Source organism: Dreissena polymorpha, chromosome 7 (assembly GCF_020536995.1).
Source record: "Dreissena polymorpha isolate Duluth1 chromosome 7, UMN_Dpol_1.0, whole genome shotgun sequence".
NCBI classification, from domain to species: domain Eukaryota; kingdom Metazoa; phylum Mollusca; class Bivalvia; order Myida; family Dreissenidae; genus Dreissena; species Dreissena polymorpha.
Genome location: NC_068361.1, coordinates 6,618,567 through 6,631,399, shown reverse-complemented (window position 1 = coordinate 6,631,399; position 12,833 = coordinate 6,618,567). Strand labels below are relative to the sequence as shown.

General features: G+C 34.8%; 1 protein-coding gene across 1 annotated transcript; it reads right to left on the bottom strand.

Moving 5' to 3' along the window:
• Window positions 1–2,767: 2,767 nt before the first annotated feature.
• Window positions 2,768–8,259, bottom strand: LOC127837298 (uncharacterized). Its single transcript, XM_052364216.1, has 3 exons — window positions 7,787–8,259; window positions 6,089–7,095; window positions 2,768–5,884 (listed from the first exon to the last, which is right to left on the bottom strand). The coding sequence occupies exons 2-3, from the start codon at window positions 6,444–6,446 to the stop codon at window positions 5,532–5,534; spliced, it is 711 nt and encodes a 236-aa protein (XP_052220176.1). The 5' UTR covers window positions 6,447–7,095; window positions 7,787–8,259; the 3' UTR covers window positions 2,768–5,531.
• Window positions 8,260–12,833: the final 4,574 nt, after the last annotated feature.

Below are 12,833 nucleotides of genomic sequence, written 5' to 3'. Positions count from 1 at the left end.
TCAGGTAAATGCTACTAATTTTAGCTCACCTGAGCACAATGTGCTCATGGTGAGCTTTTCAGATCGCCTTTTGTCCGTCGTGCGTCACGCGTCATGCGGCGTCAACAATTGCCTTGGTAACACTCTAGACGCCACATGTATTGCCCAATCTTCATGCAATTCGGTCAGAAGATTAGTCTCAATAATATCTTGTATGAGTTCGAAAATGGTTACATTTGCTTGAAAAACATGGCTGCTTAGGGGCGGGGCATTTTTCCTTATATGGCTATATATGGCTATAGCTAAACCTTGTAAACACTCTAGAGGCCACATTTATTTTCCGATCTTCATGAAACTTTGTTGGACGAGTTCGAAAATGATGCCGGTTGGTAGAATTAACATGGCCGCTAGAGGTCGGGGCATTTTTCATTATATGGCTTTAGTAAAACTTTGTTAACATTCTAGGGGCCACATTTATTTTCCGATCATCATGAAACTTGGTTAGACGATTTATCATAATGATATCTTAGACAAGTTCGAAAATGTTTCCGGTTGCTTGAAAAACATGGCAACCAGGGACGGGCATTTTTCTTTGTATGGCCATATATGGCTTTAGTAAAACCTTGTTAACACTCTAGAGGACACATTTATTGTCCAATCTTCATGAAACTTGGTGAGAAGATTGGTCCTAATAATATCTTTGATGAGTTTGAAAATGGTTTCGATTGGCTGAAAAAGATGGCCGCAAAGGGGCGGGGCATTTTCCTTATTTAACTATAGTAAAACCTTCAGTCAAGAGGCCACATTCATTGTCCGATCATCATGAAACTTGGCCAGAAGATTTGTACCAATAATATCTTGCACATGTTCGAAAATGGTTCCGGTTGCTTGAAAAACATGGCCACCAGGGGGCGAGGCATTTTTCCTTATATGGCTATATATGGCTTTAGTAAAACCTTGTTAACACTCTAGAGGCCACATTTATTGTCCGATCTTCATGAAATTTAGTCAGAAGATTCATCCAAGGGACCGCATTTATTGTCCGATCATCATGAAACTTGGTCAGAAGTTTTTTCCTAATGATATCTAGATGAGTTGAAAAATAGTTTTGGTTGGTTGAAAAACATGGGCACCAGGGACGGGTCATTTTTCCTAATATGGCTATATGGCTATAGTAAAACCTTGTAAACACTCTAGAGGCCAGTCAAGCCACATTTATTGTCTGATCTTCATGAAACTTGGTCAGAAGATTTGTCCCAATTATATTTTGGACGAGTTTAAAACTTGTTCCAGTTAGTTGAAAAGCATTGCCACCAGGGGGCAGTGCATTTTTCCGTATATGGCTATTGTGAAAACTTGTTAACACTCTTAAAGTCACATTAAATGTCCAATCTGCATGAAACGTAGTCAGAATATTTGTTTTAATGATATCTCGGATGAGTACGAAAATGGTTCAGGTCTTTTGAATAACATGGCTGCCAGGGTGTTCACTATTCATGAAAGGTTTGAACATTTGTTCTAATGACATCTTTGACTGCACAGAACTGGTCAGTTCCTTTGAATCTCAGGCGAGCGACTTTGGGCCTTTTAGGCCTTCTTGTTTTTTAAATATTGTAACTACTTAATAAGTACATAAGATATGAACACAAAACTTGGTATACACATTCGTCTATAGGTTCACCTTTTTCTTTCAAATTATGATAGAAGGCTTTGATAAGAAGTGCTTACTACTAGAACCATAACTCTTTCTTCAATACTTACAGAGTAAATGCCCTTTGTTTTCTTGATTAATTTCCTTGTGCTGGGCAATACTGCATTAGTTTTGTAGACACTTAAAATAAAGCCACATATATTGAGAGGTCAAGTAGAGGAGATGCAGAATAAAAGAACAATGACTCTCTCTTAAATATTTTTGTATTATTGTCCATGAAAGATTTTTCTTGAGCATAGCATATCTCAAATTGTAATTTTCTTTTGACAATCATAACATAACAAAGTATTAAAGTATCTACCATAAATACACTGACAAGAAAATTATTTAAATTAGGAAAATTGAGAAAAAACTCATAAAATGACAAATACATCATTGTTGTGTATTTGAAGACAATAATGCATAGTGGATTACTTTTGCAGGAATATCAAAGTTGTTAATTTCAGTTGACAGATACAATAATCATGAATTATTTGCTAAGAATGTTATGGCTTTATGTTGGCTTCTTGTCATAACCTGCACGAGTTGTATGTGTATCAAGTTGCCTTGGGGGTGATGAAAAGGGGTGCACCAGTATTATGGAATTGTGCCACATACCAGATATTGTCAGTAACCATGCACGTGGGAAACATTATATTATGGAATATTTCTCAAAGACAAGATGTAGTTGATACTTGTTTGTGGTGATTCTTTTGCTTTTGAGGTGGGTTATCTGGTCATTAAGTCATGAAGTCGTTGTAAAATTTAAATGTTTTATTTGTTAATACTTTTTAACGTTAATTGTGATGCGATGAGGTTAACTTTTATTGATACTTGAATGTTTTGCTAATAATATCTGGGCCGAGTGTGAGGTTTGGACCTCCTTGAAACCGGTTTAAACCAAAAATGCTTTAAATTTGCCACTCCAAGACGGTGACCACACTTGTGTTCATGTTTTATGCATTGTCTTGTCTAGTGTATTTGTTTCCTGTATCACTGTTTGGTGGATGGTTATTTGCAATTCTCTCCTGCTGGTACAGCTGAAGTTTCAAATAAGTGTATATTATCAATTTAAAAGTAAGACCAACAACACATATAGAGAGTTTTAGAGATCTTTATTAATAATTCTAACTATAGCTCCAAAGACTAAAAGCTTGCGTAATAACAAAGAATAGCAAATCAAAGTACATGCGCGCTAAAGGTAATGAAAAATGATATTAAATATATTCATGTTACAAACATTGGTAATCACTAATAACGCATGTTCAAGCATTGTAACAAATTCAAAGATATGCATGCATATAAAACAAACAAGATAATGTTGGCGTAGTGGAAGTGTTGTACCAATAGGTCCTGGGTTTAAACACCACTCTGGGAGAGTTCTCAATGCCTTCTCCGACGACACCAGTATTTGTTATACTCAGGCAATGGACACAATACTCTCTCAAAATGCCGTGTGCATTCAAATTTCAATCAAGCTTAAACTAAAGAAAACCAAACTTATATAGGAAGATTAATTATGACATTTTGCTTGTAAGTATTGTTTAAGACAATATATATTGCTATTACATTTTAGTAGATACACCGTGCGTACTGAATTTGCATAGGTTTAACATTAAAAAAAATTGATGGGCGCAATACAATTATAAAAAATATTTATATTTTACCTGGCATGTTTTAGGAACAGAAAATCTGACGAACAGTTTTTTAGCCTAAAGAGGAATTAAAACAGTGTATTAAAGATCTTCCTTAAAAAAGAAAAGATACAATGTTGATAAATAACGAGAATAAATAAAAGTTCAAAAGGAATAGTAAGAAGTGATCATTACATTTCTAGTTCTAGACATTGAACTAATTTATTTGTGTACCGTTGTTTTTATGTATTAAGGTATGAAAGACATGTTCACAAATGGAAAATCTCTTTTCATGTGCAGAGTTGTTCAAACAACACATAGACACAATTTGTAGTTCTGCAACAAATGCATGATAAAGGGTCAGCATTTGCTTAGTGCCAACAATAAGTTGGTCGTTGCCATCTGGATTTCATTAAAGTAAAAACATTGTTTATTATACCAGCATTATATGTGTTATATTTAACAGGTTCCAATTCATGTGTTGGTTCAAGATTGAGAAACAAAATGTTGACATTTAAATCCTATAAACAAAGCCGAGAACTGTCTATATTGTTATGGGCACTCAGGTATTATGGGCCTTATGAGTGGGTTTGAATAACTTAAACAGAATTAAAACTGTTCGGAAATGTTTCTGGTTTCCATTCAACAATATCAAGCATAAATAAATATGTTAAAATAACAACTGATCTAAAGTTACTTGGTTATGATCACGGGTACATTTAGACATTTTCATTATTAAATATTTAGTTATCTTAAAAAAGAACAACATAGTTATTGACCTCACATTATTTTTTTCTTGGAGCAGATTTTTTTGGAAACAAAAACAATTAGACAATTGTAAACAGGATGGAAAACAAATGCAAATTTATGAAGTGTTCACAGTAAAATAAGGGATGATTGATGATGGATGATCACAGTTTGGGCCAATGAAATGCTCAGTAAGCAATTTGTGAAATAAGTTTTAAAAAACATTCAACCCATGGTATGCTTTTACATGTTGCTGTTCCAATCAGTTGTTTGTACATTAAAGAACATTCAAAAAACATCTTTCAGTTACTCATTTCCCTTATCTTTCAGTTACTTGTTTTCCTTATATGTCTTAAATGAAAACCTTTAAACATCTTCTCTGCCCAGACTTATTATGCGTTATTTGTGATGTAACGTCTTAATATCAAATTAATAATAAAGACTTGTATGTTAAATATTTTTGAAGTAAAAATCTTCTGATGTGAAATCGCAAGGGTCGCGGATTTATATCCTGTGTGTAACATATTTAGTTTTCCTCTTCTAAGTTTTTTCAAATCATGCACCAAGGCTTAATACTAACCACGCTTATCGGTGACAAGATTGATATAAACTTATATAGTGAGTTTAGCATTAAGTGTGTCACATGGTGAGTTAAAGATCCTCCATACATTTTATTTTTCAATTCATACCCATTTGGTCAAAAGTGGCGCCACTCTATGGGTTACTTGTTGTTTTTTTTGTTTATAGTCAATTTCTTATTTTTGTTTTAATCCTTTCTCATACCAGACGGGTCACTTGTTTTATATATTTATTGTTAATTTCTTATTTTTGTTTTAATCCTGTCTCAGACCACATTAAGTCCGTGTCATACATAGCAAAAACAACTAGATGACAGCAACAGTTAATATATAAACACATCAAAATCTACACATAACAGGCTAGTTTTTACTTGTCTCAAGTGAGTGACATATTACATCAAGGCGCTTTTGCGTTCTGTTTTTGGTGACAACTTTTGTGTTAACCTCTGCAATTTACTTTGCTTCATATGAGATAAATTTCTTATTTGTATTTCTTCCTTTATACGGAAATTTGAGAGTGCTTTCTTTTTATGTTTATTAAATTTGATTCTTGATTGGATTAATTTTTGTTTATTGGTGCATATTTTTATTTCTGTTATATTTATTTATGAACTGTGTAAACTCATGTTTATCCTAATGACATTTATAGGCAAATCAATGTTAATGGCATGTTTACAAATTATACGGTTTGATTTATTCAATTTTTATCCGAATACACATTCTAGAGTAGTTACCGAAAGGTCAGTAAATCTTGTGAAAAATTATTTATTAACACAATGCGCAGAGAGGAAGATAAATTATTTAGTGTGTAACACCTGTTTGACAATTGTCCTTGAAATTCTTAGATAACTAAATTTGCCACTTAAAGGATACCTATATATTTAAATTTGTATATACGAAGAGCTATTGCAAATCCATCACCATGATGTTATCACCAACTCCTACAATGATCTGGTCAGTATTGGTGTTGTAGCAGATAGATAGTGGTTTGCACAGTCCAATGATATCTGTCTGTGAAGCCACCGTGGCCAGTTTCTTTCCCCCCTCATGATCCACCTGTATGACAATTAAGGAGCTGGATCGAAGGACCAGGACTTGTCCTGAAGGTGTTACATGTACCACATATGAGCCTTGTAGTTCAGGATCCGTGAAGGTGGATATCACGGTGCCATCGGTAGCCAGAGTAATGAGCTTGTTCTGGTAGTAGTTGGTGACATAGATCCTGTCTCCAGCAGGACTCAATGCACACTTGAGCACTGCAACACATAGAACATGTTATATATCAAAAGGTCAGCTTTAAGACGTACAAACTTTTGTTTAAATTTAAAACTTATCTCATTAAAGATCACGAGCGTTTAAAATATCCACCGCAGTGATCATATTTAATGCTAAAACATTGGTGATTATATGTATTTATAATATGTTTAATATGTTAAAGTTTCAAAAATATTTACGTCTACCTGTTAGATGGCCTCTATTTTCATAAAGCTTTTTCACAAGTGTCCCGGTCAGTGTGTAGTGGTAGAGAGCATCTCTAGACGTGATATACAATGCTCCCTGATGGTGGGCAATGCCGTTAGCAGCATGTGGTAACTGCACATTCCTCCCATTCACCAGCTGCCTATTGCTCACAGACATAAACTGCACACCTGCAGCATCTAGAGTCACAGCCACCTCACTGGATGTTATGAGGCAAATGTCCTCTGGTGCGCCAGGCACATCACAGTGACAGCACACATTGTAATGCTTGTCCAACAGCTTCACTCTACTATTATTAAAATCTGCTACAATAACCTGACCACTAGGCAGACTACACATTCCTTTAATGCAGCAATATTGGCATTTATCGTCCTTTGATATTCACAAATTATACTCGGACTTCCTTTTAACACTCAACAACTGGTCTGGATTCATCTCCAGTTTGAGAGACTCCATGCTGTCAACAATCCTTCCTAGACTTGCCTGTTGAGACAGGTACTGCTCAATGTTTATGTCTGCCTTGAATATAAGTGAACTCTTCCCCTTCACAGGGTTCTCCTTCAAATATGACTCAGACTCTTGTATTTTGTACTGACATTTTATGCTGGCTATGAACTCCATGTCTTTATTGCTCTTATCATGAAGTCCCTGTAAAGCTTCACCAAGTTGTTGAAGTGTGTCCTTCAATCTGCTGCATTTGTCTACATCTTTCTTAAGAGAGGTTTGCATTATTGTCCTAATTTCATCAAGTTCTAATAAGGTTGTATTTTCTAGTTTATCCAAAGCAGTATTTAATTTCTTACGCATCTCTCTAATTTCTTGAAGTCTTTCACTGTATGATCCCTCCACGGATAGGATAGTGCCCTCTTGTGTTTTCTTTAACTTATTTAGTTCAGTAAGAATTGCTTGAATTTTGCTCGACAACTGCTGCACATCCAGTGACAGCTTTTTGACTGATTCAGAAATAAGATTCAGATTGGTGCACTGTCTGAAATAGCAAGTTGAATCGTTATCATCAATTATCAATTTACCATGAGAATAAAATACATCAAGGTGAAATAATAAATTAAACGAAGGGTCTGATTTATAACATTTCAAAGCAGGGTGTGTTTTCACAAACAATATTGGTCTAATTTAGGCAAGGGTAATCCCTTACTAGTGAAATCAATTAAATATTATGCATTACAAACAATTAATGTCCCATTTTTGCAGCCATGCCGGCTATCAAAAATAACCGAAAATATTATGCTTTTAAACATTTTAAAACATTTAAACATTTTTAAGAACAACTCTGTAAATGATTTAAACCAGTAATATTTACATTTATATATATTTTATGAAACTAGATTTTAGCACAGCTGAGCTTAAAGTGAGCTACTGTAACCACCCTGTGTCTGAGGTTGCTCAATCTGGCATCCACTTTTAGCTTGTTATCGCACTTTAAAAGGCCACAGTTTTCATCCAATCTTGATAAAACTTTTCTAAAATGTTCATCTTGAAAATATCTAGGCTAAGTTCTAATCTGGGTCACATATGTCAAAAAACTAGGTCACAAGGTGGACCCTTAACTATTGATTTTTCCGAAAATTTGGTAAGCGCTTCAAGGCCCTGATTGCTCTCGCGTTTCAAAATTTGATCACTTTGAACTACATGTAACTTTATGACCAAGTGTCACTTACCTGTGATTCAGTAAAACACAATCAGAGCAGCACAGCTGACTGTGGTCCTGACAGAACATTTTCAGTTCCTTAATGTTATGAATGTCACATTTCAGTAGCAAATTATCAATGGTTTTGCTAGAGGCCATATATGTTTCTCCTCTTCCATATTTCAAATGGTTTACATATAATTGATCATGAAGATGAAGGCATTTTTTGCAAAAACACTGCAAGCACGTTCCACAAAAATATTCAGCATTTGTTTCAAAATTTTTCCTTCACAAGTGCTGCACGAATAGTCCTTCACTAAATCTGAACTATTATGAACTAAATTTACAGAATTAGCCATTTAAAATAATTAATGTCAAGTGACATCTGTTTAAAAATGTGTCTATTCACAATTGGTTTCACTCATTTTATGAACAGCAAAAAGTGTTATCAAAACTGAAGACCATAAGTGTTGACTAAAGATAAACGCTGCATTTAGTTAGTATAATAACCAATGTTCTAAATTTCAAACTGATAAAGATTGAAGTCTGTCGGCTGTTTAAGCCCACAATACACGTTAAATACACAGGTAGTGCAGAGTCCATAGTCAAGTTACTTGTATGTAGGTTCACATTTTCATTTAACAGAGGTTAAACCATTTTCTGAAAATGGGGTAAAACTTGATACATGTACATGTATTCAGTTAAATGGACTTGTTCACATAATTAAGTATTAACGAATAAATATCTTTTTTAAAAAGATATTCTGATTATATCCTGACATTGAAATATTGGTAGAAAATTTACTTGTCTAAGATATTAAATTAAAAACAAAGGTTTAATAATGGTTTTGTTCTTTGTTTCAATTAAAAGTCGCATATCCACCGCATGAACTGATTTTCTTGAAGTGGACGTACTGTATAGCAAACCACATTATAGTGTTTCGCAGATACAAATGTTACTAAGTGTGATCACATCAAATGTTTCCTTATGTTGCTTGTTTCGAGTTTATTTCTTCATAATCGAAAAATTTGATATTTGATTAAGTCGCAGTTTTCTTTCCACACATTCAAATATGCAGCCAGGGAAGCTCAAGTCCAGAATACGCACTTGCTCAGTTTGGTTAGGGCCTATGCTGTTCGCTATTAAAAAAAGCACGCATGGTTTTGTGGCATCTCCTGAGTATCCTGAGGATCCTCCTCAGTATGCATATCCTGACAAGATTGCAGGGATGCGCGGAATGGACTGGAGCTACGTTGGCAGCTTATTGCATAAGTCCCATGTTCCCATTTTCAGGCCGCTCTTTAAAATTCTTATTGCATCTTGTAAATGGAACATTCAACCACGATACTTCCCATTAGACAATTAGGGTTACACAAGGTAAAGAGCAAGTTTTGCAAGCCAGTTTTGATCATGACCCGAAACCTGATCACTGCCTTCATACGCACCGACAAACAATTCGCGGCGTTGTTTCAGTTCTTGAACTACAATCAGTTACATATTGAATCATAATATGAATATATTAATAATATGAATATCGTGTTAAATGAAATAATTTTGAAAGGATCGTTTATATAAAAAGTCAAACAACAATGTTTAGCTATACGTGTCTCGGAAGAGTAAGTTTATGAATGATTAAAATAGTCCACTTCGTGCTACGTCATTTCAAGTGGTATTTTTGCGCAGCACTGTTCATTCCAAATCTGAGGCTAACAATAGATGAGGGAAAATGAAACGACTGCTGTAATTGATTGCAATACAACGGGCATGGGGATGGGCTGATATAACTAGGAAATCTGCAACAGGACTTCTAAATGAACTTTGAAATTCACACATCCACATGCAGAGATGAGGCTATTTACAAACCTAAACAACGGTCGATTCTTTATAATATGAACGGAAGAAAAACAGATAAATGAAGCAAAAAAAAGAATAATGTTTCTTTTAATATTCATATGAATTTCATTGAATTATTGTTTTATAATTGTAATTAAAAAGCAGTTCATTGGGAAAAATCGTGACAATCGGTAATTATTTATCAACTTTTGCTAAAACCCAACAGAAAACAACAAAACTGTTTGGTTTGATCATTTTCTATATAATTGTGTGTGAAATTGTGTGTACCGGTGAAACCATTGTCAGCAATATTTCTAGTATATTTGTTGCCATAGCAACCAGAATTCTTGACGAAGGAACAAAATGAAATGACGTTCATAATATCCATATTGCCATCTGTCCATGTTTGAAGTTTTATGAAAAAATATGAAGAACTTTTAAAGTTAACGCAGGGTCCAGAAAAGTGTGACTGACTGACTGACTGACTGACTGACAGAGCAGAGCACAGAGCGCAAACCGTAAGTCCCATCCGGTTTCATAAGTAGGGGACTAACAATACTTTGCATTTTGACTCTGTACTTAATCGTCAAGACCCAGTACCCAGTACGCTCAACGTGCTCGGGAAACCATTCAGGGGTTGGGGTCGGTTTACAGATTGTGGCGTTTAGAGAGCCCATACAAGAAGCGCAGCGCGCCAGGAGCGGGAAGATCTTTAATTTTCAGCACTCCCTTGCAGAGTAACATTGTCCTTTTAAGGGCAACCAGACATGAAACGCCGTTACAATTTCTTTTAGTGCACATTAAGGTGTCATTTGCAATACTGCAGTGGTCTATTTGGATCAAAATATTTTCGTTGGCGATAGCCAGCCGAGGTAAATTTGATAAGCCACATAACAGTCATTTGTGCTGAAAAAGATGCGTCACAAGATATTCGCAGGTTACTCTCTAGTCGCCAAATGTAATTTTCGCCGTCCAATCGGTTCCGAGAATGCTTATGAGGACGGGTTTAACTGCCGACTCTTATTTGTTATATACGTCGGTCAATGAAGTAAGCGTTTACCGCAAAATTTTTAACACTTAATTACAGTTTTACCTTTTTTCGTGATATAAAACGGTAATTAATACAGTACATTAAAGACAATGTTAGGTATCATCATCATCACACCTTTTAACTGTAAACAATAGTTACTTTTTATGAAAAGTTAAAAGCAAAAGGTGAGTAGCTGAATCCTTATGGCGAGTATGTTGTGAACACAACAACCTGTAAAGAATCTACGCGGAAGCAATTTAATTTCAGTACATGTATATTTCGCTTTTTTAATAGCCATTTGTAAATATTTGCTGATTAAAATCCCTTCGTACGCATCTAAAATCTTGTTTTGTATGAGTTTGAAATAGTTGCTGTCGTCTATCAAGTTCCATGCATGTAAAGCGTGCGTGTTGCAACAGACCAGGTGCTGTAACTAAATATAGACGAGCAATTAGGTAAATTTAGTATTTTAGGATGAAACATTTAAATCGGAATAAATGCACACGATGAGAAAGTATAGACTCAATTAAACTATAGAAAACATACTTTGATTTACGAATTAAACATTACAGTTGATGGTATGTTCATAAAAATATTGTTGAGGGATTGAGTAGAGGAGTTAAGCGTTAATGTCAGTACGTGAACATGAATAAAAAAGGAAACGAAATACATTCAATGAAGCATTTAATTTCAGGCTTAAATATCATATATTTTTAATGTGGTTTGATCGAAATTTAATGCAATGCCCGTTGACACCAATTCATGGGTGGTGCGTAGTCGAGTGGTAACACACTGGTCTACCATTCCAGAGGTCCCCGGTTCAATTCCTGGCCGGGGCACTGGATATTCCAGAAATGCTTCAAGTGTTTCCAACCCAACTAGAGATGTACTGGTATGAAACCCAGGTAATTCTCGCGGGTATCGGTGCTATACACTGAGCACGTAAAAGAACCAAGGGATTTATTCGCAAAGAGCTAGGGTATCGCAAATGGATTCCTTGTATCGCATTACTGTCTCTTCTGCTTGCTGTCTCTTCAGCAAACCCAAAGGACCCCATTGGAAATAGGTGCTTGCACTTTCATGGGGTATCCTTGACTGTAAGTTCATAAGAAATACATACAATACATTTATTATTAGAATTGACATCTCGTAAACTGTCAATCAGATTCTTATTTAAATATCGATCGACCAATCAGCGATCGAAAAATTGTGCGCGCCGGTTGCTAATGACATGTCCGCGATTTTCTTGACAAGCCGAATGCCTAGTTTTCGTTTATTCAGCAAGTTTTGTTTATTTTGTTCGAAAAAATAGCAAATGAAATCTAAAGAAATGGTGTAAATAAGGTTTATGTAACTCGAACAGTCAGTATCCAGATAAATAAGTTAGGGGAATCTCATTTATTCAATTTCCAACGCGGAAATGTGGTCTTGAAAAGTGCGAGTGAAAGCTTCATTGTGTAAAGTTACCAAAATTATCAAAATTCCCTTTATAGAAAATTAATTTATTTCAGAAACTGAACATGTCATATAAGCAATATTACGTATGAATACTATCTTTTGTATATGTTAACTAAGAGGGAATATTGTTGCTGTTGTTTTTTTGCGTAACTTAACAAAATCAACGTTATAAATTTCTTTTCATGTCACAAACAAGTAAAACTATTTTATGTTACTATTTTAATAAAAACTATCGATGCCACTGTTTTGTTGTTCTGAACTTTCAATCATAATGCTTTACATATGTCCCATAAGCTTTGTTAAATATTATAAATATCACTTTTATACGTAATAACGTGGGACTTCGGTACCCGCTCGGCGTCAGAAAGCGTGTAAAACTTAAGTAAAATTCTAGTTATAAAGCGCTATTCGTGTCATATACATGTGGAGGTGTTAATTTATTACTAATACCAATCTAACACCTAGTAACAGGTTAAATTTCGGTAAGCGCGAAAGCGTTTCGTAGCCGTTTAAAGTACCGAAATACCAGTTATACATAGCTTTATTAAAGCCTAATGTTCTTTATATTATAAATAATCAGTTAAATATAACTTATAATTTGTTTGCATTTGTATGTGTAATATGGGGTGAAAAAGTCCATAAAAAACATCTGGAAATTAATATTGCGTAATCCATAGGCAATCTATAGGAAATGTATAGGCAAAGAAGCAACTTTGGTGTTAGCTTGTCTAGGTTTTCTTACCACTAAGCCTCGTGG